This window comes from Blennius ocellaris, assembly GCF_963422515.1.
Source record: "Blennius ocellaris genome assembly, chromosome: 16".
In the NCBI taxonomy this organism is placed as follows: Eukaryota; Metazoa; Chordata; class Actinopteri; order Blenniiformes; family Blenniidae; genus Blennius; species Blennius ocellaris.
This window is the reverse complement of record NC_137665.1, coordinates 8,535,391-8,560,791: the sequence shown is the minus strand read 5'-3', so window position 1 is coordinate 8,560,791 and position 25,401 is coordinate 8,535,391. Positions and strand designations below refer to the sequence as shown.

General features: G+C 40.2%; 1 protein-coding gene across 1 annotated transcript in view; it reads left to right on the top strand.

Moving 5' to 3' along the window:
• Positions 1-1,323: 1,323 nt before the first annotated feature.
• The window catches only part of grin2aa (glutamate receptor, ionotropic, N-methyl D-aspartate 2A, a), a gene marked incomplete at its 3' end in the record, with an annotated part of 126,020 nt that continues 101,942 nt past the window's right edge, over positions 1,324-25,401 (top strand). The window contains exon 1 of the mRNA XM_080511819.1: positions 1,324-1,827. Within this exon, the coding sequence (XP_080367945.1) occupies positions 1,327-1,827 (501 nt within the window). The 5' untranslated portion in view covers positions 1,324-1,326. The remainder of the gene's footprint in view (positions 1,828-25,401) is intronic.

Below are 25,401 nucleotides of genomic sequence, written 5' to 3'. Positions count from 1 at the left end.
CCTTTGGGACACAAACTGATCTCGTTATGTATCTGACAGCTGTGTCACCACTCTGCACATTGCAGCTAATAATTGTAAGGAAGAGTTTCAACCTGGCATCTGCATGATTGTTCATGTGCAACAGACCTTATCAAAACACCATGTTTGGATTTATTCAGATTTAGAATTTACTAATTACTGTGCATGTCAGTTTGTATTATAAACTGTCAGCACTATTGCAAAATAGTGTCTGGCCTATGAAATATTCAGTCGTAAGCCTTACTACTACACTTTCAAATACATTTTGCTCCATAGAAATCCACAAAATTACCATTTGTGTAGTTAAAAACACAATATCAAGCTTTTTGGATTCCTGTGTGCAAGCTATGAGCTTGGTTATGAAATTTATAACAATACTAATAAATGTACAGGTTCCAATGAGACTGTTATTAGACACAACAGGACTCACACTGGTTTGAAAACATGTTTACAGTGATAATTCTACCAAGAAGCAGCATGTATACTGTTATCAAATTTATTGCACTCAGGTGAAATTGGAAAACTTGAAACCATATTATTTACTTCTTAGCACCAATAAAAAAGTAAAGACCTATATATGTATAACCGTAGTCCATTATAATGTATATATACCAACAATTAAAAAGACAAACTATATCGCTGAAAGTTACAATTTATCAGACCAATGCAGCAACTTCCTTTTTTGAAATATCAGATGAAAAGTTTCCCCTACAAACAAAACACTGTTAAAAAGAAGTGTTACATCCTCCCACTGTCCTGCTTCAAAATAATTTCTATTATTCAGAAGTCCGGCACAATGATGTAGGAGGTTGTATAGAGCCACAAGAAAAGTTAAAGCAGGTTGTCTGTTGCTGTTGCTCATACAATCATCCTCATACTTTCAAACTTTGTGTGGCAGTCATTGCTGAAGGTTGAGTGTTAAAATATTGCACTCATAAGCTTTATAAATGTCTCCTTGCCTCCTCTGAACAGAACAGCTTGCTCCTGAATCATCTGAACCGAGCAGTCGTGACCATAAAGTGTATACTTGTTAGTCATCTTGCTTTCTCTCATCCCTCCACATCTTCCTCCGAAGGCCGTCTCCTTCCTCACAAGCTTTATAGGTTTAATAAACTTACTGAGGATAAATGGAATGAAAAAGAAAGTTGCTTCCTGTATGTGTGGGCTTAAAGAGCACTGCATTAACAATTTACTTCCCCTGCTTTTTCTCCCCATCATTTTCCCCACCTTCTCTTTCTCCAAAATTTCTCCCTCTTTGATCTGGCTTCATCTATTCCGTTATCCCTCATCTTCTTTTCCACGCAGGGGATGAAGTGGTTCGGCATTATGTCCCTCAGCAGCAAGAGGAGCAGGAGGAGGAGTCGAAGGAGCTGCAGTTGGAGCAGTAGCAGTGAAGATAATGGTGTGCTGCTCTCGTTGGCTCTTCTGGTGGCGGTGACCATGATTGCTGACCCCGCGGCAGCCCAAAAGCAGCGAACTGGCGGCGGCTCAGATAAAGTACCGGTTTTGAACATTGCGGTGATTTTGGGGCGCACGCGCTACATCTCTGACCGGGACATCCGGGCATTGTGGAGCAAAGAGGACCCCATCGACGTCAATGTGGTCACACTGCTTGTCAATGAGACAGACCCCAAAAGCATCATAACCCACATGTGCGACCTGATGTCCGGCACCAAGATCCACGGCGTGGTGTTCGGGGATGGCACAGACCAGGAGGCCATTGCCCAGATTTTGGATTTTATTTCTTCGCAGACACTCATACCCATCCTGGGCATTCATGGAGGGTCTTCCATGATCATGGCCGATAAGGTATGTAGGAAAATTGTGAGTGATTGTGGGAATGAATGACCCGTGACTGTCTAACTTTACGGATGTTGGACTTGTGCGATGCAAAATGTTAATGGAGTGACAGAATGAATGAATGAGTGACTAAATGATGACTTTGTAGGTTTCACTGTGAATGCCGCCATTAGCTTAGACATTTAAAACAATCTTTGGCGGAGAAGCTCCGTTCACTTATTGAAGAGAAAGAGGATGCAGAAGTACCAAGCTGTAAAAAGACATGATGCGGAGGAAGAAATTGTAGGAGGATGAGGTAAGTGTATGCTAAGACGTGCTGCAGGAATGGGTTGAAGGAGGCAGTGTTTGGAAAAACAGATGGGGAACTGGAGGAAGGAGAGACTAATAGATGCAGTGACTAAAGGAAATATGAAAGGAGTGGGTGTTGCCGTAGTCCATAACACCGCATACTGCACTGAGCTGTAATCTGGGGAATCTCCTTTCATTGTTCAGGATTCCCTCAGACAAGGTATGAGGGTCTTGATTGTCTGTTTCGAACAGGCAATTCCCTCGGCCTGCCAATCACCTAAACCCTGAATGGGAGTAGATGAACAGCACATGATTGTATGGATTCACATGACAGTGCTTAGCTCCTGGAATATCTCACAGTGACAATGGAGATGTTCCTAACTGTGTTATTCGGCCAAATGATCAAAGGAGGCTTACCATCAAAGACGACAATGGGACTGGAAATGGTATGCATTGACTTGAATTTGTAAAAAAGTGTGTGGAAATCTACTCAGAATTTCAATTGACCTATTTTCACTTTCATTCGAGTGAATGTGAAAATATTCGTGAAAGTGTGAATATTAGTGAAAAAAGACAAAAGTCTGATTTAGATTTTATTATGGCATAATACTGTATCAATGTATGACAAAACTATAAACTAAAATATATATTGATATTGATTCAATATCACCCATGCCTCTACATTAAGCCAAAGTGTCCAAACCCATTAATACTATCTGAAAAACAACTTATTTGTTGAGTCCCTTTGATTTGTGTGTCCATCAGAGACAGTGTGTTGCTTGCTGTTTTGGCTTCTCTTAAATGTTTTTGGCAAATCAGGAAATGGAGAGCGGGTCCGCAGCCTCTCTGCAATCTGGGTGGGCTCCAAGGGAAAAAGGTCAGGAACCATGGAGTTACGCATATGCTTCAGTCCCCCAACAGTGTCTCCTCATTAGCAAAAGTCGGCACAAGGACAAAAAACATTCAAAAATGTGTTTTAATGTGTCTGGAAAGATCCTTGATTTCTGTAGAAAAAAGGATTTACTGGAGTAGAGAAAAAAAATAAATCTAGAAAAATGAAGTGAACAATGAAGGGAATTTTTTTTAGCAATTTCTTTGTTGTGTGCACAAATTTTTTTATGATTTTCTGACTTGAGATGATGACATCTTCCATTTGACAGCGTTTTTCTGCTTCCTTTGTGATGTCTCCGTTTCTCTTCTACTTCTTTGTGGTGTGATTGCACTCCTTGCTGTCCTGATGCTTGGTGACTGTTTATTTGGAGACGTTTTTGGAACAAGTTCAATTGTTGGAAAATGCCTCACATATGTTAGCAGAGTGGCTGATGTTCCCCGGTGTTAGTATTGTTTCCCTCTCCCAATCTATTGTCCCTGATGCTTGTGTGTGTGCGCGCGTGTTTGTTTTTTCTAACACTTTCCTGAGGATATGTTTTGTTTTTCTAAATCTCCTTTTTTTTTCTAAGATATTCAACTGCATGCTGGCATTTAAGCTCCCGCTGTATTACACAAATAGCATCCTACTTCAGCTTCCATTCTACCAGCTCATATGAATCTTTTTCTTAAGTTGTCCGGCAAATATCCCACCAAATCTGACTCTTTAGTCTCAAACGAAGATGCAGGGCTTCATTGAGACTGTCGAACCTGCAAGTGATTATCTTGTTTGTTTACAGTAAATATACAAATGTCTTAAAGTTACTGTGGTAATGGTTTATTGATCCTGTAATGCTATATGTGGCAGCGAGAGGTGAGAGGAGGTAAGGATATAAGTACTGGAGGAGGAGGAGGAGGAGGAGGAGGAGGAGGAGGAGGAGGAGGAGGACGACGCCCGAGTGAGTGATAATTCCTCATCTTGACCTGGAGCTATGCGTACTGAAGAGGAATTATTGAATTTCCTGATTGACACCTGCCACAGGAATCTCACACACACACACACACACACACACACACACACACACACACACACACACACACACACACACACACCCGCGCGCGCTTTCATCATGCTAGAGAACATTACATTGAATTAAACTATTTTTTTTTTTCTACAAACTGATTCAACAACTAATGTTTTCCTCACACATGACCTTAAACTAAACTTGTCTCCATCCCTGTTCATGTTTTGGAGGACCTTGCTGTCTGGCTTAGAAGCGAAGGCTGTTTCCCCTCACTGTGACTGTGCAGGCAGATTTATGTCCTCACAACATGAGTAATACGGGTTCACACACACGTTATTTCCCCTGTCAGCGAGTGTCACTCAAACAGCAGCGATTCAGCTCCTTGACAGCAGGAGTGTTTTCTCTCCAGGAACATATTAGGAGAAAATAATCCACTTTAAAGTGCTCGACCCAGCACTTTGTGTCCTCTTTGTTTTGCCTCATGCTATGTGCAGCTGTTTTCAACATATACAACCTATTGCCGACCTAAAGGCTAGGTTTTGATGTATACTCTGTGGAATGGCTGAATGGAAAGCTTGCAACTAAAATGCAGTGCTTTTGTTCCTCAGTTTACCGCATCACACAAACACACATCTTTTTGTTATTGTCCAAAGCTAATGCAAAGTGTGTTATTTATTCATTACTGGAAATGCACAAAATGTTTAATCCTGTGTTTTATGAACAAAACCTATGCTGCAATAGATATATATATATATATATACAACTGTTTGTATTTAACCATATTCAAGCAAACCTTTTTATTTTAAATAATCACTGTGGTTGGTGCACACCATATTTTAGATCGAGGGTGTCAAACACAAGGCCCATGAGCCAAAACTGCTCCCTTAGAAGGCTCCAATCCAGCCACTAAACCACCAAGCAAATTGTAAAAATGTCATTGAATACATAGGTTTTTTTGTGGTTTTTTTTAACAGATATCTTAAGAGTAGCAGACATAACACAACAGTGAATGAAAGCGAGCCACCTCATTAGCCTCAAAGCCATACTGTCAGGGTGAGTTTGTAAAAACATACGTAATACAACAGCAGTGTTTGGGAAATGTTTCTAATTTTACACTAGAAGGTTTCATTAAGATTTTCTTTATGTTAACATTGTTGTCATTTTTGACAGTAATAGTATATTACAAAATGAAATGTCACTGTATATGGCCCCAGAATTAAAACATGTTTCACACTCATGCTTCAGATGGAAGAGTATACATTTCTACAAACGGAGGTCCTGGTGTGCTAAGTTCACAATCCATCCATTATGCCCGTCTCTGTGCTGTGTTGACCTCTTACTCAATGAGAACAATTAGGATTCTTCTGATGCATTCTCCTCTTTGTTGCCACCCTGTAATGTTTGCCTTTAGTTGTTCCCCCTGTTAAAGTTTATATAACTCCTTGCCCTCCGATAGGTTAAGGTTTATATGGTTACCCTGTGAAGTAGTGTCGTCTTTGTGCCGCCCTGTTCCATGCAGATTTCCACTAATCCTCATGTGAAATATGAGAAGAAGCTCGCCTCCAATGATTATGCCTTGTAAGACCCTTGGTGTGTTTGTCTATTCATGATTACGCCTCCATGCTTGTGTGTGCACCGACGTGTGTGAAATCCCCCCCCCGCCCGTATATACGCTTTAATGCGTCACCGTGCACTTTGCACTGTGTATGCGTGCGTTGCCCTCGCCTGTCACTCGGAGGCTAAATCTCTCTGTGCTGATGACTTCCAGTCAAAGCCATTTTTCCACATCAACCTCCAGAGAATACTATCTGAGAGCTTTTTCATTTAGAAGAAAAAAATGTATATACTCCATGCCCCATCTCCGTTTTATTTCTTTCCTTCCTTACTGTTGCTCTTAGGTTTGTCATGTTCCCGTTGTTTGCATCCTGCTTTCTATCTGTTATGCTTGCTTGTTAATTAGATAAATGGTGTGGTTTCTCCTTGAGTTTGTCCCTCCCATACATCTCTCAGGCTTTGTTGAATAATGCACACGTGCCTATATTGAAAAGAATACATTATTGATTAAGGAAGAAAATGCTGCAGTCTAAGCAATTCAGCCTGAATATACCAACTTAGCAGTTCCTGAAACCTGTGTTGGTGAAAATCAAATTATAATTTATTTTTTTTTGGGGGGGGGGGGGTTTCGTCACTGGTTTGCTTTTTCATTATTAGGCAGGGCATAATTGAGTGAGCAGATGTCGAGCCGGTCAAGTTGATTAGCTTCATGTAATTCTCATGCTAAATGGTTATTGACTTATTCCGAGGTCAATAATGACGGCTGGATGACGTTGGTCCCGGATACTTTTTCACTGTGTTCCTATGGCTTGTTGCTCCATCATGGATCATCCTATTGACACAGTCGACCTCATCTGTCTGACGTCTCCTTTTGCTGCAGCTGCTTCCTTTTTTTTTTCTTTGTTTTTACCAATAGTTTATTTATTTTTCATTTTTAACTTCCGAGCGTATCTTGTGAATTAAATCATGGTCTGTATGCTCCAGATGTGTTAACAGCAGTAAACGGAGCTGTCCGCCTCTGTTTTGCCTCTTGAAGAAAAACAAACAGTTTGCTTCTGAATAAAACAAAAAGTGTTCAAAGAGCCGGGAAACATTCAGATGCTCCTTAATGCTTATCTGGATTGTGGGTACGAGTCTGTTTCACTGTGTGTGTTACTCAGCCATCTACACGCACGCACACACACACGCACGCACGCACACACACACACACACACACACACACACACACACACACACACACACACACACACACACACACACACACACACACACACACACACACACACACACACACACACACACACACACACACACACACACAGACAATGGTGTGTGCAGAGAATACTTTCACTTCAGTTCTTCCCTAAAGCAGTTTACAAAATGACACTTTATTCACTAGGTTGATTGATTATCCAGGTATTCAGGAGGATGACGGACTATTGTGCATTCACAGTGCCCACATTTCATATTCTTCTGAGGCTTGAGACTCCCAGATTTTTTCTTTTCTTTTTTTCGGCTCTGCTCATTCAAAGAAAACATTAATTTGAGTTGGAACATTTATCCAAGTCATTTCTGACTGACAGATTTATGTGAATCTGCTCTCAGCTACCTTATCTACTGTTACCACCAAATTACAACAGGAGGGGTGCTTTTTAAGCTGGACAATGTGGCGTTAGTGGGATTTTTGTAGACTGTTTTCTATGAATAGTTTTCTTTTTGCTATTCCATCGATTTGACAAGGATTGTAGGAAACACCATTGCCTTTTTGGGGCTTCATTATTTCAAAACTAGTTGCTTATACTAAATACATAAGTCTATTAATTGTTTTATCATACAAATACTGTTCGAAAGGGAAAAAAAGGAACATTTTCATTCTGCTTCTTGCAAAAATGTATCTCGTTCTAATAAAAGCAGAATCTTTAACCTGATTAACTGTAAAAAAAATAAATAATAATAAATCAAAGATCAGCAGTATGATGACCATATGGGTGCAATAATCAATATTTTAATATCATGCAAAAGTCAGTGTCAAATCAAAATAGAAACCTTTTGTTGCATTTTGGATGTCTGTTTACACAACAACAGTCCTCGGAGCCACTGAAAACGCAACTTCAAAGGCTGGCTCTTTGAAAAAGCTCAGTCTCTGTGTAAATGGGGAGAAATGCAACTTTTTGAAAACACTGCTACTGTGGATGTGCACACACTTCTTGTGGAGTATGCATTGGTCCCTCGTGTTGAGATTGTTTTCAGACTTCCTAAATTCATTGAATTTCTAATATGCAATGAATGAATGATCTCTTTATTCATCTTGCAAATTGAGAAATGTACAAATAAGTATGTAGAAACTAAACTTTTATTACAATATTTATTAGGTTTGATTAGATTTTTGTGGGAAACTTTGTATCAGCAATTTAACAGCAAGTTATAAACCACGATTATTAAAAATGTTCACATACTGTTATTTGATGACAGCATTGCGAGGTAGTAAAAGGGGAAACCCACTGTGAGCTACAGTTACTCAATGTTTCCATCACAATGAAGCACAGACACTAGAATCTGGCTGCAAGTATCTTTATGTAATTTTATTGATCCATAGTAGAGAGTTTCGTTAATCGATTGCAGGATTGCAGGTTTTTTTTTGTTGTTGTTTTTTTAATCATGTTTGTTGATGGTATATTTCCCACATTTATGCCATTTTGTGGCTCGTGTGCAGCACTTCATGGTATGCAGTGGCTGGAGACGTGGTTCAAAAAGTTGGTTTTTAATCCTAAACAACTGACTACACACACCTGATGTAACTGCCAGGATTAATTTAATAGATTTGTGGGTGTGTGGTGTTACTGTGATCAAAGGACATTATTCATCCTTCCCTTGTTGTTGTCTCCCCTCAGGCGGTATAATTACACACACACACACACACACACACACACACACACACACACACACACACACACACACACACACACACACACACACACACACACACACACACACACACACACACACACACACACACACACACACACACACACACACACACACACACACACACACACACATTGATGTTTATTGCAGCCTGCTTGTGTCAAATAGCAAACCGGAATGGAAAGGATGGAGGGAAGATGGAAGGAGGGAGAGAGAGGCTGAGAGATTGGATAGAAATACCATTTTATGAAATCATTCATGAGTTTGTCCAATTACTGCATGGAGACATTTGTTTTTGTTTGGCTTAAATCACTCTGTCATTTAACTAGATCGCCGTCTCCAGCATGCAAAACCACAGGGGCTGCTGTCTGACACACACACACACACACACACACACACACACACACACACACACACACACACACACACACACACACACACACACACACACACACACACACACACACACACACACACACACACACACACACACACACACACACACACACACACACACACACACCTCTGTGCAGGCAGTATCTTAGCATGTTACACAACCATACTTCAGCTTGTGTGTTTGCCTACATGTACTCTATCATTTATTTTTTGTACACAAAGGTAATCCATTTCCTCCTCTCTATAATTGTCTGAGTGTGTGCGCTCATGTGTCTGAGAGGGTTCGGGCTGCAGCACTGACATCACCATTTCATCGTCACATCTTATTACCTGCCTAAGACTGTCCTCAGTTGGATTCCCATGGCAACACTTTACTTGATGGCTCTCCGTGATTTGTATTGTTGGCGGTGTATGTATGTGTGTGGTGTTTGCTGCAAAGTGAGGACTGCAGCAAGTTTCCAGGAGTTAATGTTCACTTTTTTTTTCTTTTTTCATTAAAACCCCCTCCTAAAGCTACATTGTTTACCCTGCATAGTTTCATCTGTCACATTTTCCAGTCTTCTTTTATTCTTCAGCTGAACTTGCAGCAGTCAGTCAGAGCTTGCTGTGACTAACAGAGGCCTCATCTAACTGGCCGGATGGTTAACATGCATGACCCAACAATGCAAGTTACCACAATTGCATTATAATAAGGGAATACAGTAGAGACAGAACAGGTTCGTAACATTCTGAGTGCACAAAAAGGTAATTATCTTGAATAACGTCATATTATGTTTAAATATTATTACGAGTAAATTATTGTTGGGTGAGAAAACGAACTGAAACATAATCCTCAGTCAGTTAGTAAAAACCTTTTTTTCCCCCCTATTTCTTGGGATTTTACATGGATATGAGATTAATCACAGACTAAATTGCATGTGATTGTGAATGTGAGTGTGTGTGGCACTGTATCTGCCCTTGTCACGATGCACCCCGCCTTCACACATGTCTTGCAGAAATATTCTGCAGCCTCTTCTGACACTGAACAGTATAGAAGATGGATGGATGGACAGATTGATGGATGGGATTTCTTGTAATCTGGACTATAAAGTGACTGTATACCACCCAAAACTGCTATTCCCCTGTTGTGTGTGAAGCAGAAATAAGAGGTGCTTGCTTTCTGGGTTTATTTATTCATTTGGTCAGTCCTCCATATGTATTGGGTGTGTGTGTGTATTCTTGTGTGTGTACGTACGTGCGTCCCTGCGCGCGTGTGTGTGTTATTCCAATAGCCATATTCAGCTGTCTTGCAGATGAGAAATGGCCTCTCACTTCTCAAAGGGAATCGATTTAAATGAATATCTAGGACTAGAAAAAAATAGAGCTGTTAGCTTGCTGCCTTAGTATATTTCTTTTTTTTGTCTAGATTTTTCTGATGGCATCTTCTCCAATGTATTGTAGGTTTGTGTTCATTCTAGTTTTGCTTCTGCATATCAGTCATCGTTGATCTTACTTTGCATTTTGGGACTTTACTTTTCTTCATTTCATTGACAAGAGCATTATGTGACATTTATATTAAAACATCCACTAAAAGGTACAAAACTGACTGGAATGGCATTTTTTCCCTCCATTTCTAGTTTATTTAGTTTGGAATTGTGATAGAATTCATGTTTTTTTTTTCTCATAATTTTAGGAGGAAGAAACAAAATAAAAATTTTAAGTCACTATATATGGTCCCTGGCTTGATAACTAATTAAGCGGAAATTTCTCTCATTTACTTGTTCCTCATTCTGTCCATGTTTTATACTTTGCCTCTGTCTGCTGTTATGCTCAGTTTTGTGGTTTTGGTATAAACCTCCTCTCTGTCTCTCACTCCATCCAGAATCCAGACATCTCTATGCACAAAAGCCTGCAGTACATTACACAAAGTTGCAAACCCCAAATGTGTGTGCATGTGTGCAATTTAAGAGCTCCAGGTAAGAAGAGTCAGGTCAGGAGCTGTAAAAGCTTGTTTCTGAAATTAAATCAATTGATGGGTGGACCTGGCACGGTAAAAATAAAAGTTACGACCCTGACTACCCAAAGCGTCTTCTCCGTTCCTCACTTAATATACAAAGGCACAGGACAGAAAGACTAACACAGTGTTACGTGATAGAAAAGTCAGAGCATAAATTGATTTTGATGTTATACTCGTGTCGACATTTACTTTAGTCTTTAATCTCCTTACATACTTCATCTGCTACATTTTATCCTTCCACTGCTACTTACTCCTCAACTTCCACTGCTGTCTTTTCCAACCGAACGAATCGCGAGCTTTCTGTGGAAGTGCCTCCTGCTGGGAGAGATAGTTTAATAACATTCAGTCTGTGCTCAGCAGGTTTTTGACGGATGGCGACGTGTCGAGGATTGATCATGCCCCATCATGTGTGTTTCCATGCAGAGTGCAACGCACCATCTATTTAAACAGTTTGTTTGGCGCCAGTGCTATTAGCAGTGCACAAGTGTTTTTGTGTGTGTATGTTTTCTCAGTCTGTGGTGTCGTTACAAGGATAAACAAGCAGCAGCCTGGCTAACATCACACTAATCCTCTTGTCTGTTTGCCTTTGCATTTATGGTTCGGTCCACGACCGACTGTTGGACTAATGTTGGGTGAGAATTTTGGGGGTAAGCCTGCCAGTTTATCTCCTTTGTGTTTCTTGTTGATTACTCCAAGTGTCTCCGCCGTTACATGCATTCCTGATCTTCCCGACTCGCATTGTCAGCCACCATAAACCAACACAAAAGGGCTACAATGAACATAACATAAACTCGACAACCAAGGGACACACACAGCCATTCACACAGCTATCACCACTTCAGAGAAGAAGAATTCCATCATCTCAGCCCAATACTAAAGCGCAGATTTCACTTGCATGCAGTTGCAGGCCATGGATGTTTTCTTTCCATCATCAGGCGATTGCTTTCCCCCGAATATAAATCTATGTACGTGAATCACTGAATCCTTCAAAGAACCATTTACTGATTTTGATTCATTGGTCTACACACTGCAGAACCTTTGTGCATCTTAATTCCCCATATGCACTGTTTCCTGATAAGCAACGGCTACTTGTTAACCAGCATCTTTCAGGGGAGCAAGTCAATCACCGATACAGTGGTGAGGAACAGACAACGATGTAAGGGGTTAATTTTTTTTCACTGTATTATTTCCACCTGTCAATCATTCTCCTGAAGAGACACAGATAAATATCATATTTTACCCTAAGGGATGCATGCTGAGTTGATAGCTTATTTATGTTGACGTGAGTGTGTGTTTGTAGCACTAAGCACATTCGCCCTATTGATTTCCTCTGGAACAACCAAACAGGAGATTTATGTTGACAGCAAGTTGATCTTGTCGTGTTACAAAGCTCCATGATCATCTGTGTCAGGATTTTTTTTCATCTTTTTAAAATGTATTTATATTACTTCACAGAAAATCAGAGAGATAGTAGAGTGGCTTGGAAAAGTATTCATACCCCTTGAACTTTTCCACATTTTCTCACAATACAACCACAACTGTAAATGTATTTTTATAATTTTTTGGCATGTTGTGTTGGTCTATCGCAAAAGACAATAAATTGTGTTTTGTTTTTTTTTTGGTTGTTGTCTGCCAAGTGTTTTAGGTTTCAGTGATGTTCTTTTGATTGTATCATCTCATTTTCGTTTCAACCTGCTTATCGTTTAATGTTTAACCGAATGTCTTTTTGATCCACGTCACGGGAATAAGTCCTAAAATTTTACATTACCTAATTGTTTTTTCTTACTTTAGCTCTGCTTGTTCCAAACTCATTGAGTATCGAAAACAAATTAATGTGTGCAATCACATCTTTGGTTGACATAAGGTGTGGAATATTTCATTTTACGGTGCAAAATAACGCAGCGAGTTTAATATTGTATGTTTTTTAAAAAGGCAGTTGCTAACAGGTGGCTCAATAAAAACTACATAGACAGCTCCATCATCATGACAAACAGCAATTACTCAACCTCAAATTTTAGATTATACTTTATTATTTGTTTTCATTTTGTATATGATCTTTATATTAATAACTTTCGAGAGAATGCCTCTGAGATCACAACATGTTGGGATGCAGCTGTAAGGCTAAACAAATTCAAAAGGGGGATTTTTAAAAAAAAAAAAATTTTATTCTCTGAATTGATTTCAGGCTTCAAAAAGTCACAATAGTGAGACTCAATGTTACCAATTACCTTTCTCCTGGAAACATCATGATTGTTTGATATTGATTTTACTCCCTTCATAAATATATAAAATAAAAGAATATCAAGAATATGACTGATGTATAGTTGTTGAAATAGTGAAGAGCTGAAAAAAGGAAAGGCCATTTACTTAATTTTTTCCCCATCACATCTTGTTTCCTTTGATTTTTTTTTGCAACAAGGAAGAAGTGGAGTTTAATATTGATGTTTGTTTTGATGTAGTGAACATGTGCTAATATAAAAAAATATACTATAGCAAAAAAAAACCATTGACGTATCAAGCTGTCCAGAGTTGACTCAAAATATCAACCAAGAAGCTAACACAAGTTTGCTGCTCTGTTTCACTTAAAATTGCATGTATTTGTCCTGTTTGCTGGTCAAGTAGCTTTAATCACTGATATTTCTCCTCCTTTCATTAATCCTGTGATAAAACTAATTCATCAAAGGAAGGGATGCGGCCAAATGAAATTAAAAGATAATCATATAGTCAATTGATATTATTCATATGAAATTTGTCAATTGTGACAGCCTTAAACGTGAAGTTATCACACTCGCGGGACTGCAACTGCAGTGCCCTTTACATTTATGACTCCATTTATGGATCCGTCTTCAGGGTTTGATGTGGGTGATGTGCGCTGCTCATATTGATGCCATGGGGGTACCCATTAAGCATATATTACCTCTTCCATTTATACAATACGACATTATTCATTGCTCTAATGTGGTGTAGTGTGGTTTCTTATTGTCAACTGAGATGTTAAAACAAGTAGATTACATACAGTCTCTTGCTATTTTAGTATTGGAAAACAATAATATCATTAAATTGCAGCTTAAATTGGGAAAACATGAATCATCAAAGCAGCATTTTTGGAGCAGCAGCAGATAATGGATGTGAAGAAAACATCTAAAGATGTTTTCTTTTAATTCCCTGCTGTGGAACTGCACAATGAGGGTTAAAAGTGGAGCAATCACAAACATAAATAGCTTTGATAAAGAGCCACACGTTATCCTATTTTAATATTGATTGATTGTGGACAGTGTAGTATTGAGTGGAGAAGCAGGAGAAGTGACAATGACTATCCTATATGTTTCGCTTTATTTAATTCTCCCCTTCTCTTTCCTCTCACTCATTAATTTGTTTTGATACCATGCTTTTAGGCATACTTCCATTCTCCAGGCTTGTTTCTGTAGATCTCTTTAACCCACACGATGATATCCTCTCTTGGAGTCGCTTTGGGATTTGAATTAAAATCATCCGTGCTGGGAGGTCAGACAACAGTCACTTACTTTAAGTTTGATCTAATTAAAACAGCGGCGTAAAGAAAACGGACCACCCACTCCCCAGGCCTCATGTTGGTAGAAGGGAGGAGAGAAAATGGGGGACAGAAAAATGATGGATGGGTTGGGAGACTTTTAGCTTAGGGTTTTTTGAACAAAATCATATTGGAGCATTTCACATTGAAGTGCTGTAAAATAAATTGGGTCATGGTGAAACAGCATAAAAAAAAAGATATGAAAGCATGTCAGGTTTTTATTTTGGGGCTAAAATCACACTTTTTTTTATGGTGCTGGATGTCCTATTTAATTTTTTTTTTTTTTACATCAGAGGCTTTGCAGTGTTTGTGTGTTTTATTTAGTCAAAGCAGGTCCTCCTGCATTCCTCTGTAGCTTCCCCTTTTATCTGCATATCTCTCTCATCTACATTTCCCATCTAATCTTGAAAGTCTATCTGTCCTCCCCTCTCCTTCTTTTCCCATCATGTCTGTTGTTAAGTGTTTGAAGATTGTAACGGGAGATTTCTCCCTCGTATCGAAGCCGCGTCGAAAGGAGTTGGCACAACAGCTACACACACACACACACACACACACACACACACACACACACACACACACACACACACACACACACACACACACACACACACACACACACACACACACACACACACACACACACACACACACACACACACACACACACACCACAGCTATGTATGCCCCTTACCTTCTATTGCTTTTGAGTGTTTGATGCCACTCTCCCTCTTTTAATGGCTTTTTTTCCCTTCGTTTCTTTCCTCTCTGCTCCATCTGACTTTAAAGACTAAACACACTCGCGCACACATGCAGTGTACATGTATGTGAGAACATGCATGGAGCACACATACAGTCAAGCAGAAACTCTGTTGCCACATTACTCTGCAGAGTCTGCAGTGAACAAGCACAATCACGTTAGAATGGGGCTGACTCGCCGCTCTCGCCTGCTCACTGCATCCTGAGCTTCTCTGGCATAGCAACACAATTCCATTAAAATGGACCATCGTCTCTCCCCTTAACGTTAGTGGAGAGTAGCCTAGCCCAGCACTGCACCATTTTGGGGGCAGTGAGCTGTGCTAAAAGACAGAGAACTTAGAGATGCAGGCAGCAAGAGTGACATGAATTAAATATCCCCTCGACGAGCTTCTTCCTTGTTTCACTCGTCTTTCCATTATGATGGAAAGCCCCGTGGAGCATAAAGGCAACCTTAATTGTTCTGAAGTAGTGGGCTAGACGACACAGAGATGGATAGATAGATGGGTCGGTGGATGGGTGGAATGAAGGGGCGACTTGTAAGAACATCTCCGCGTGACACGCAGCAAAGAAGCTGTGCGCACCACGGGGAACTTTTGGGAAAATGGCATTATTCATGTTTTACTGGCACACTCAGTGTGTTTGTCTCTCTCCCTCACTTGCTTTGTCCACGTAATGTACAGCCAGCACTTTGCCTTTAAAACATGGTGGGGGGTGAAAAAAAGATGCTGCATTGCATCCAATATCAGAACAGACAACTTAAGAGGTCTTGTCAAATCTGCAAGGAAACTTGAGTGTCCTTGTGTCTGACAGCTCACTGAAAGCTCAACTTTTAACCCTCTACAAGTAAAAGTAACAGAATATTAATACTTTGGGCTTGTGCTTTTATCCAGCCACTGACTAGTTGTCACACCTCATGTATCAGAAATTTACACAGGCGCTTTATGTTTAGGGATGAAGCATGTTCTGAATGTTGTACATGAAAATGCAGAGACAGTCTGTGTGACAGCTACAGAAGTTACAAATGCTTTTAATGTAACTTTCGGTGACTACAAATGCATCTCTCCATTTTTGTCTTGCCCATTAAAATGCAGTATTAAATGATGCATTTTTAGAGGAGTCTATTTTTAGTTTTTCAGGTCATTCTCAACTTGTCTCCCTGTTTTTTTTTTCTTTAACTGCAGAGTCCTTATTATGTAACCCTGCAAGTGTCATGTCACATCATGTAAGTGAGGTTGTGCAGCGAGCACTAAATTTGCAGTGTTGTGGACATAAGAGATAGGGGGATGAGAATGCAGACAACACAAAATTTACCAATCAGCTTTCTCCTTGAAAACTGAAAGAGAGGGTGAAAGCTGAACGAAATGGAATGAGCACAAACGCGGGAGTTAAAGACAGAATAAGAAGTGGAAGGGGAGAAAAACTGAGCCCGGCTGAAGGGCTTTCAAAAAAAACCCAGCCTTTAATTAAGTTGATAGTGTGGTTATTAGCGATAAGGATTTTGCTTCGAAAAGTCGGTGGGCATCCTATTAACTCTCCTCTTGCGTACTGTAATTACTGTATGCAACCTCTGTTAATACCGGCATTGTGTGACCCCCAAATCCATCGTTCAGGTACTCAGAAATTAACTGTAGCTCCATGGTCAAGACTTTTTTTTTCTTCTTCTCGTAGTTAAAAATGTATCACATGTTCATGCCTCAGTCTGGCTTTGTTTCATTAAGACTCTACATCCATCATGCTGGGACAATACCTCATTTAATAATTTGGCTCACTCATTACATTTCTGTGAAAAAAAAAACAACAAAAAAAAAACACACGTTCGATAAATGTTTGGTGTCGACAGGATGTACGAGAGCTTTTAGCCCAGTACAGCTCCAAAAACATGATGGATCAGTCTGGTGACCAAAATGACAGATTTCCTCTGCAAAACTGAAATTAGGGGCTGGGTGATGTTAAAATGTCCCATAAAGCTGTGAGAAACCTGCAGAGTCAGGTGATATTTCTTCATTGTTTCTTCTGAGTGACGTCTATCACATTAGACACGGTCCTTTGAATCATTGGTAATGTAAAAATAGTGATGAGCCCAGCTTAAAAATGAGCTGACATTGTCAAATGTATGTTATACACCTCATTATTTTAGCATCCGTCTCCAAGTGTTCACACATTGTATTCCTCTTCCCTCCAGCTCCTGCATTGCCTGTTTTTTGTGTGGTTTTTTTTTGTTCCCTCTTCCTTTCCCTCCTGTCCATCTTTCCCAGTCTTTCAATAGTCTTTCTCGGAGGATAGGCATAGAGTGAGACATGTGGGGAGGATTTAAAAATAGCTGGATAGGAGAGAATGGGTAGCGAGTGAAGATGGATGGAGGGGGATGGAAAAAGGGGAGTGTTTCAGGGTCAACGTTGACAAATGGGTCTGCGGAGTTAGCTGGGGCTCCGGGGAGCACCGACAGTTAGGTCAGTGCTCCCTAAGGAGAACAAGGAAATGGGGTTTTTACCTGCTGAAACACCTGAGAGAGAGAGAGAGAGAGAGAGAGAGAGAGAGAGAGAGAGAGAGAGAGAGAGAGAGAGAGGGAAAGTGAAGGAATGGAACAAAGAGAGGGAAATACAGACGGATGTGGGCGGGTGACTCCGTAGTATTTTTGGTGAGGCTAAGGTTTTGGCTTCACTGTGCTGTTATTTAAAGACAGGGGGCAAGGGTTATAGTCACATTTCGTGCAGAGCCAGAGTGGCGGGCAGCAGTATAACCTTCACATGGGGACATTGTCGGGTAATTCACCAAACCATCATTGATGTTTGAGAAAAACAAACATTTGAAATAATGACTGTAAACACATGGCCAATGTCTGGTGTTGTTGACTGTTTTACGTCATCATGAATGTTGAGAACTAGTCCCATTTCAGAACTGGTTTCATGGGCATTGTATACCTCCCATTTGTCCTGCTCATTCAGACTTTCTTTAGTACGTCATGACGCTTCATGAATTTTCCTGCAACTGGAAACATCACAGGGTCAAGGAAACCATCAACGACAGATAACTTTTGTAAAGAAAGCTGATGATTCTGCGGTTTGGCATAAAGTCATTATGTTTAAACATTTGAGTTCTCAATGATTCATGAATTATCAAGAATACCGTGAGCTTTGTGCCTCTAAAGTCAAAGGTACTGAGAATGTTGGCCTTTGACTGAGAGTCTGAGAAACTGATACTATTTAAATGCAAGAGGAAATTGTGTAGGGATGTTTTCCTGTTTGAGTTTTTTTCAGCTGATGACTGGCAGAGTGACGATAATGCGAGGTCAGTACATCTTACCTAACGCCATTCTCACTTGCTGCCAAGTCTAGTGAGAGCGGCTGGGTGCTGCTGTGCTGTGACAAAGTTAGTGGTGAAAGGTTTCTATCTTTTCGCCACAGTAGAATGGGGCAGTTTACATTAGATAGAGAAAGTTTCAAAGTTGTTTCGACTTTATGTCAGTTGTACATATTATTTCTGATACCAATCAAGCTTCTTTGGTGCAGCAATAGTTATTTATATACCTATATTCAATACACATAATTCACTATACTTAAGACACATATTTAATAGCAATACATTTTGAAGGGTAGAGTTTGGATATGAATGTATAAGGTGTAATGAATCGGTCATTTGCATTGCCACATGATGCCCTACCCACTGTGAGACCAGGAAGTTACATAATGATCAGCATATGGGAATCTATAAAGAATTCCATTGAATATGGGAGAGTTTATAAACCTTTTTTCTAAACAGTCAATCTGTGTTTTTACTGTTTATCCAAATAACTTGTAAATAATAGAAAAATGTCACCAGTGATTAAGCATTAATTCAATTAACCACAGTTAATTAACTGGAAATAATGCAACGATCTCTGGATAATTAGAATGGATGTTTTTTCTAATTTATGTATGTAATTATGCTGCTGTGGAGTGTTTTACATTTTATTGTAGCAATAACTTCCCAGAAAACTAACTCCCTGGCCTTCGAGTGAGCCCTCCCAACACTGTCTCCAGGTAAACCAACACTTTGTGATGGCTCAGGTAAGTTGTCCTTGAGAGAAGCGATTCTTTATTCTATTCAACTGCAGTAAACCCACGCTCTGCCTGGCCAACCCTGGCTTTTTGCACTTGAATACTGAAGCTCCTGAATGAATAGAGACTGAGGCTTCCTATTAAAGGGCTTGAATTAATTGAAACCACTGGCTTTTCAATAGCTCATTTCAGAAGGCTGATGAGGAGTCATGATGAGGTGAGGTCTTTGCATGTGTCAGCGCAAGCAGCATATGTGGACAGGATTTTTGGCATGTGGGTGCAACGTGATCAGGCTTTCTTTTTTTTTTTTTGTTTTGCATCACTAAGTGCGTGCGTGTGTGTATGTTTGAGATGTTAGCTTAGTTCAACCTTGACAGGGAGGAGAGGGCATTGTTAGTGTGCACCCACTGAGAAAGAAAGACACATACCCACATGCCCACAGAAGACAAGCACAAAAAGGAAACTACGAAACACAATCACTCGTTTTTACACAGATGCACAATGAACCCGCTTTGCAACATCTTTTTAAAAAAAAATTTATTTCACAGGCGTCTTTATTAGATAATCTCCTACAATCTAATAAGCTCTGTCATACTTTTGCAGAACCAGTATTCAGTGTCGTTTAAAATCACGAGAGAAGTTTTATTTCAATTATATGTCCATTTGTAATTGTGATTTGCAGTGATATGAAGCTCATTTTGAATATTTTAGTATGAGAAGTGCCTCTCAATATAATGTAGTCCAACTCAGAATCGTTATAAACTATAACTTCAAAGACGAATGTATAGATTTGGTAGTGACCCATCCTGAGGTGGCCACTGTGACAGACACACAATGTTCAGCACACTTAGCTATTGATGAAGACTAACAGCTCCCTCATTTAACTATGGTCTCCCTGCAGTATAGTGGCTGTAATTTATTACTGTCTCCAAACACATACACACACATAAATGATGGCTTTGCAGTACTGTCACTGCAGGGCGAGGCTGGCTGAAGCTATTCATTTCGCATTCAACTCAATGCGTGTGTGTGTGTGTGTGTGTGTGTGTGTGTGTGTGTGTGTGTGTGTGTGTGTGTGTGTGTGTGTGTGTGTGTGTGTGTGTGTGTGTGTGTGTGTGTGTGTGTGTGTGTGTGTGTGTGTGTGTGTGTGTGTGTGTGTGTGTGTGTGTGTGTGTGTGTGTGTGTGTGTGTGTGTGTGTGTGTGTGTGTTTACTAGCATCCTACAGCCCTGATGGTGAAACCTGGCAGGTTATTTGTTCGATTGTTCATTCGTCTGTGTGGACTTTGCAACTCTCACTTGGCACATTTCACCGATGGCAAGATTTGCCTCAAATAATCAATACACTTCTACTGGTTTAGGAAACAGGTAGATAATATAGTGAAGGACATCAGGAACACAGAAGCCTTGAATGTTTTGTGTACAGCCTTATGAAGTCATTCATGTGAACTTTACATCAAGAAACACACACACAAAAAACAGTTAAAAGGTCTCATAATGGGCAAGTGGTCGGCCCTGTTGCCAAGTACATTGGAGAGTCGGAGTCAAAGCTCATGCTCAGTGGACTTCTCTATGTGCATGCTGCATCAGTGTGCATCGGTGGCCAAATTCAGCTTCTGCTACAGTTCAAACACATGTTCAGTCAACTTGTGTGCCACAGAGGCAGATGATCAAAGCATGTGTGGTCTCATGATTGGCAAGCACTGTGCAGGATACAAACTTGTTTTTGCAGGTTTGACTGCCATTGTAGACATCTTTCCTGGTACTGCACTGTTCTTAGCACATTTACTGAAATGTTACTATGAATGCAATGGGCTAAATGCTGAGAATTGATTTCCCCAAGGGTTTCAGCAAAGACAAAAACCAAACATACAATGAATGAATCCAATCATGAGCCCAAAATGACAGTTTTCATCACAATTTCCAGATACATTTTATATGATAACATGTATACAATGCAATTTCATATTATAACAAACCGATTTATTAATGATAAAAGAAAAAAAAAACATAACATATAAAACCTGATCAGATTATTGTCTTCACTTAAAACTGTGCCGGTGAAGCTTGTTGGCATGAGTGGAGGGTGGAGGTGAGATAGGAATTGTTGAAAAAAGAAGTCCTCCTCCATAAGCTTCTGCTTCTTCATTAGGCGATTCATTAGTTCTTTATTGACTGATAAAGTTGAGTTGCTCCACTTATCTTTGTCAGCTAAATTCATGCACGTGTTTGCCTGCTGTATCCTATTCTTCATTAGTGTATTTACACTCTTATAACTTCTTATTTTTTTTCCTTTTTTTTTCATGAAATCATTTAGCCTTTGAGATCCAGTCAGAAAAGACAAACGCGATAAGAGCGCCTGATCTAGACAACTGTCATGACACCGAGGAAATTGGTCATCTATAAACAAAACAATTTCATGCTTGGCTTTACGAAAACACCCATTCCAGCTGGAGACTTTCTCAACATTTAATTTGCAACTTTGTACCTGTCACTAACTAACAAATAATCCAAGCGGGGTCCCCAGCGTGATCACGTCATCCGGAATTGTTTTCTCTGTTTAATCTTCATCTTATAAACAAAGAAGAAACATAAGTGAGGTATTAAGAATTTAACTGTTGAATGGTTCTTCTTCCAAGGATTATTTAGTTATGGCAACTTTTGCCTTTTTGACTATAGAAAATTCATCTTATGGATGTTATTTATTAAACACAATACAATATTATGTGTATTTTTACATTAGCTTCGTAGCTCTATATAATCAGTTGAAGAAAATTGGCAGAGAACAGGTGCTTGGTAACATTCATATACTTGTCAATGCAGACATATATTGCAGCACTACTTTTTGAAACCTGCAGGAAGTTTAGAGGAAAAAAATATTCCTCTGCTCTCCTCTCCTCTCCTGTCCTCTCCTCTCCTCTCCTTGTCTCGACTCGACTATAATATAAAAAAAAAAAAACAGGGGCTCAGTTGCATTCATGGTGGGCTGACATGTCTTTCTTCATTCTCCTCGTTCTTTGTGCTTTCTCCCCCAATTCCTGCTTGGCACAGCATTTTACAGTCACTTTCTCCATGAGTGTGTATCTCTGAAAGACACAAACACGCACGCACATAGACACACACACACACACACACACACACACACCAACACACACACACAGAAAGAGTTAGAACGTGTTGGGGAGGGGGGGGGGGGTAAATTGTTTTCAAGGTTCCTACTCAGCTTGTGGCCACAATAGTTTTCCAAATGTTGTATGTGTGTGTCCATATAAGTGTGTGTTTGTGCATGGACACACAGGCTGCCCCTGTGGCGAGTCATCTGTCTGCTCCTCGGGGGTCGTTGGCAGGTGCTCTCTAAACAGGCCTCCCCCTGGACACCGCTGTCCTTGCCTCTGTTTGAGGAAACCCATATCTTTCTCTTTTAACTCTCCCTCACACCTATTGTACTATGTGGTGTGTATGTGTTTTATTTTTGTGTTATTTTTTTTACCAAACATGTTTTCTCTAGAGTTCCTGACAGCCCATATGTAGAACTTACTGATGTTGTCAAACGTAAAAGTTTGCAATATAGAGCCATACCAGGGCCTTAAATCAGGTGTATTTTTATGTTGTTTGACTGTCTTCACATTTGTTCGCAATACAATAATCCACATGTGCATTTATTCATGTATTATCTATTCATACATACATCTCTATATCTATACATATAGTAGTAGTATTGTGAATTCTAAGTTCAGAACTTGCACTTATCTACACTAAAGGGTCTTATCTTAATTATGTTGCCTGAGAAAGATATCCACACACTGAGATCTGAAGTTAATTTTAGGAGGAACAGTGGTTAAATCTCTCATATCAAATGAGAGGTCCTCAGAATAACACTGTTACGGTCGTGTGCATTTTAACACTGTGCAGATCACCCGGTAATATTTCAAAGTGCTGATTATTATGTGAATTCTCTGCATTGTGAAGTCTCTTCTCACTTCATCTTTTTCTTCCTCTCTGCAAAGATCATGACTGGCTTGTACGTATAGAGGTCTTTATCAGAATGTAGACATCCTGCGTCTGATGACACTGCTCCTCCTGACCAAAGCGTTATAATTTTGCATTGTATGTGTGTACCACAGGGACAGAGATCAATTCCACAGCATTGCGGGCAGGAGGGATAATGAGGCTTTTCCATTGATTAGAATTTAATTGAGAGGCAGCGATGGGCCTAGGAATGGAGGAAAGGCTATTGAAGTCATTCAGCACTGTGAGGCTCCCCTTTGCACTCCTCCATTCTTCTACCGAAAACTCCTCTCATTCTTTCACCCCTTTTCACGATACCTCCTGTTCCCTCGCTCCCACTGTCCCTCAGCCGCTTGTGTCTTACCATCCCTCCTCTTTCTTTCACCTCGTTGTATTGAAGGTATACAAATACAGCAAAATTACGCCCGCCATTGTTCCTCACGGTGTGTTTGACCGAGTGCAGAGGCTGCTGGCAATGATGCAGCTGAATGATAACGGAGTCTCACAGCGCCGGGTGCAATCAAACCCTTCCAATTTACAACTTAATTCAGCTCGGTTCACTCTCAGACACTCAAAATCTCCTGTGCGATCCACGCACATGCACGCACACACACTCACACACACACACACACACACTCACACACACCCACACAGAGGCAGACAAAGCAATAGACTCTTCTGACACACACATACCCCACATCCACCAAGGCAAATTGGTAAACTGCCCTCAAACTTAATCTGTCTCCCTTGTCTCTCTTCCTTCATCTTTTCTCTCCATCTGTTTTTCTGTCTTTCAGTCGAGCTCCCTCTCTCTGCTGTCTGCCTATATTGCAGTACTCTGGGCTACACTTTATCATTCTAATATAAAAACACTGCTATAGTCTTGTATGCCAAGTAATTGATCCTCTTTTTTTTTATTTTCTTCAGTTACACTCTGTCAGAGTGATGACAATTAGATAGTCAGACTGTCCATTTCCCCTCTGTTTGCATGTGTGACAGTTACTGCTGAATCTTAATCAGATGTACTTCTTGCATCTAAGACATGATTTGTATCTTCTAACACATTTGTACAAATATGGCCTTTTCTTTTCTTACTAAAAATCGTTTTTCCAAAGAAAAACCTCCAGTTCTGCAGTCACATCTGTGTCCAACATGTATACTTGGTATGATTATGTGTAGATTTCGACATTGCATATATTTTTTGTCTTACACTTCTGTAGATATTATTGACACATTCACACGCTTACTTTGCAGTATATGTGTGATACTGATGAATAGGTAACTTTCCTCGAACTAATAGGAGCAAAATGTTCCCAAGGACAGATGTAATTGCATTTTATGTTCTGTTGTGGGGAACAAACACATAGACACACAATGATGATGTACTTTCATGTGTTTCATGAGTGCATTCTATTTCTTTGTGTGTGTGTGTGTGTGTGTGTGTGTGTGTGTGTGTGTGTGTGTGTGTGTGTGTGTGTGTGTGTGTGTGTGTGTGTGTGTGTGAGTGAGTGAGTGAGTGAGTGAGTGAGTGAGTGAGTGAGTGAGTGAGTGAGTGAGTGAGTGAGTGAGTGAGTGAGTGAGTGAGTGAGTGAGTGAGTGAGTGAGTGAGTGAGTGAGTGAGTGAGTGAGTGAGTGAGTGAGTGAGTGAGTGTGTGTGTGTGTGTGTGTGTGTGTGTGTGTGTGTGTGTGTGTGTGTGTGTGTGTGTGTGTGTGTGTGTGTGTGTGTGTGTGTGTGTGTGTGTGTGTGTGTGTGTGTGTGTGTGTGTGTGTGTGTGTGTGTGTGTGTGTGTGTGTGTGTGTGTGTGTGTGTGTGTGTGTGTGTGTGTGTGTGTGTGTGTGTGTGTGAGTGAGTGAGTGAGTGAGTGAGTGAGTGAGTGAGAGAGTGTGAGCGTGAGTGTGAGCGTGTGCATTACATGGCATGTTCCACTTTGAACAAAAGATCACTTTCACTTTAAATAAGGTAGAACTGTAGAGAGAGGGACGGGTGACAGGGCAGAGAAGGTATGAAGTGGAAGATGAAGAAGGTTCGGTGTGGAGCAAGAAAAAGACAGGAGGAGAAGAGCAGTGAATAAAAGAAAAGGTGATTTTTGGAGAAGTAGGAGCTGTATAAGGATTAAATGAGGCCTAAATTGATGGCACATGATTGATGCCGCACAGGTAGAGATCGTAGGAAAAGAAAGTAT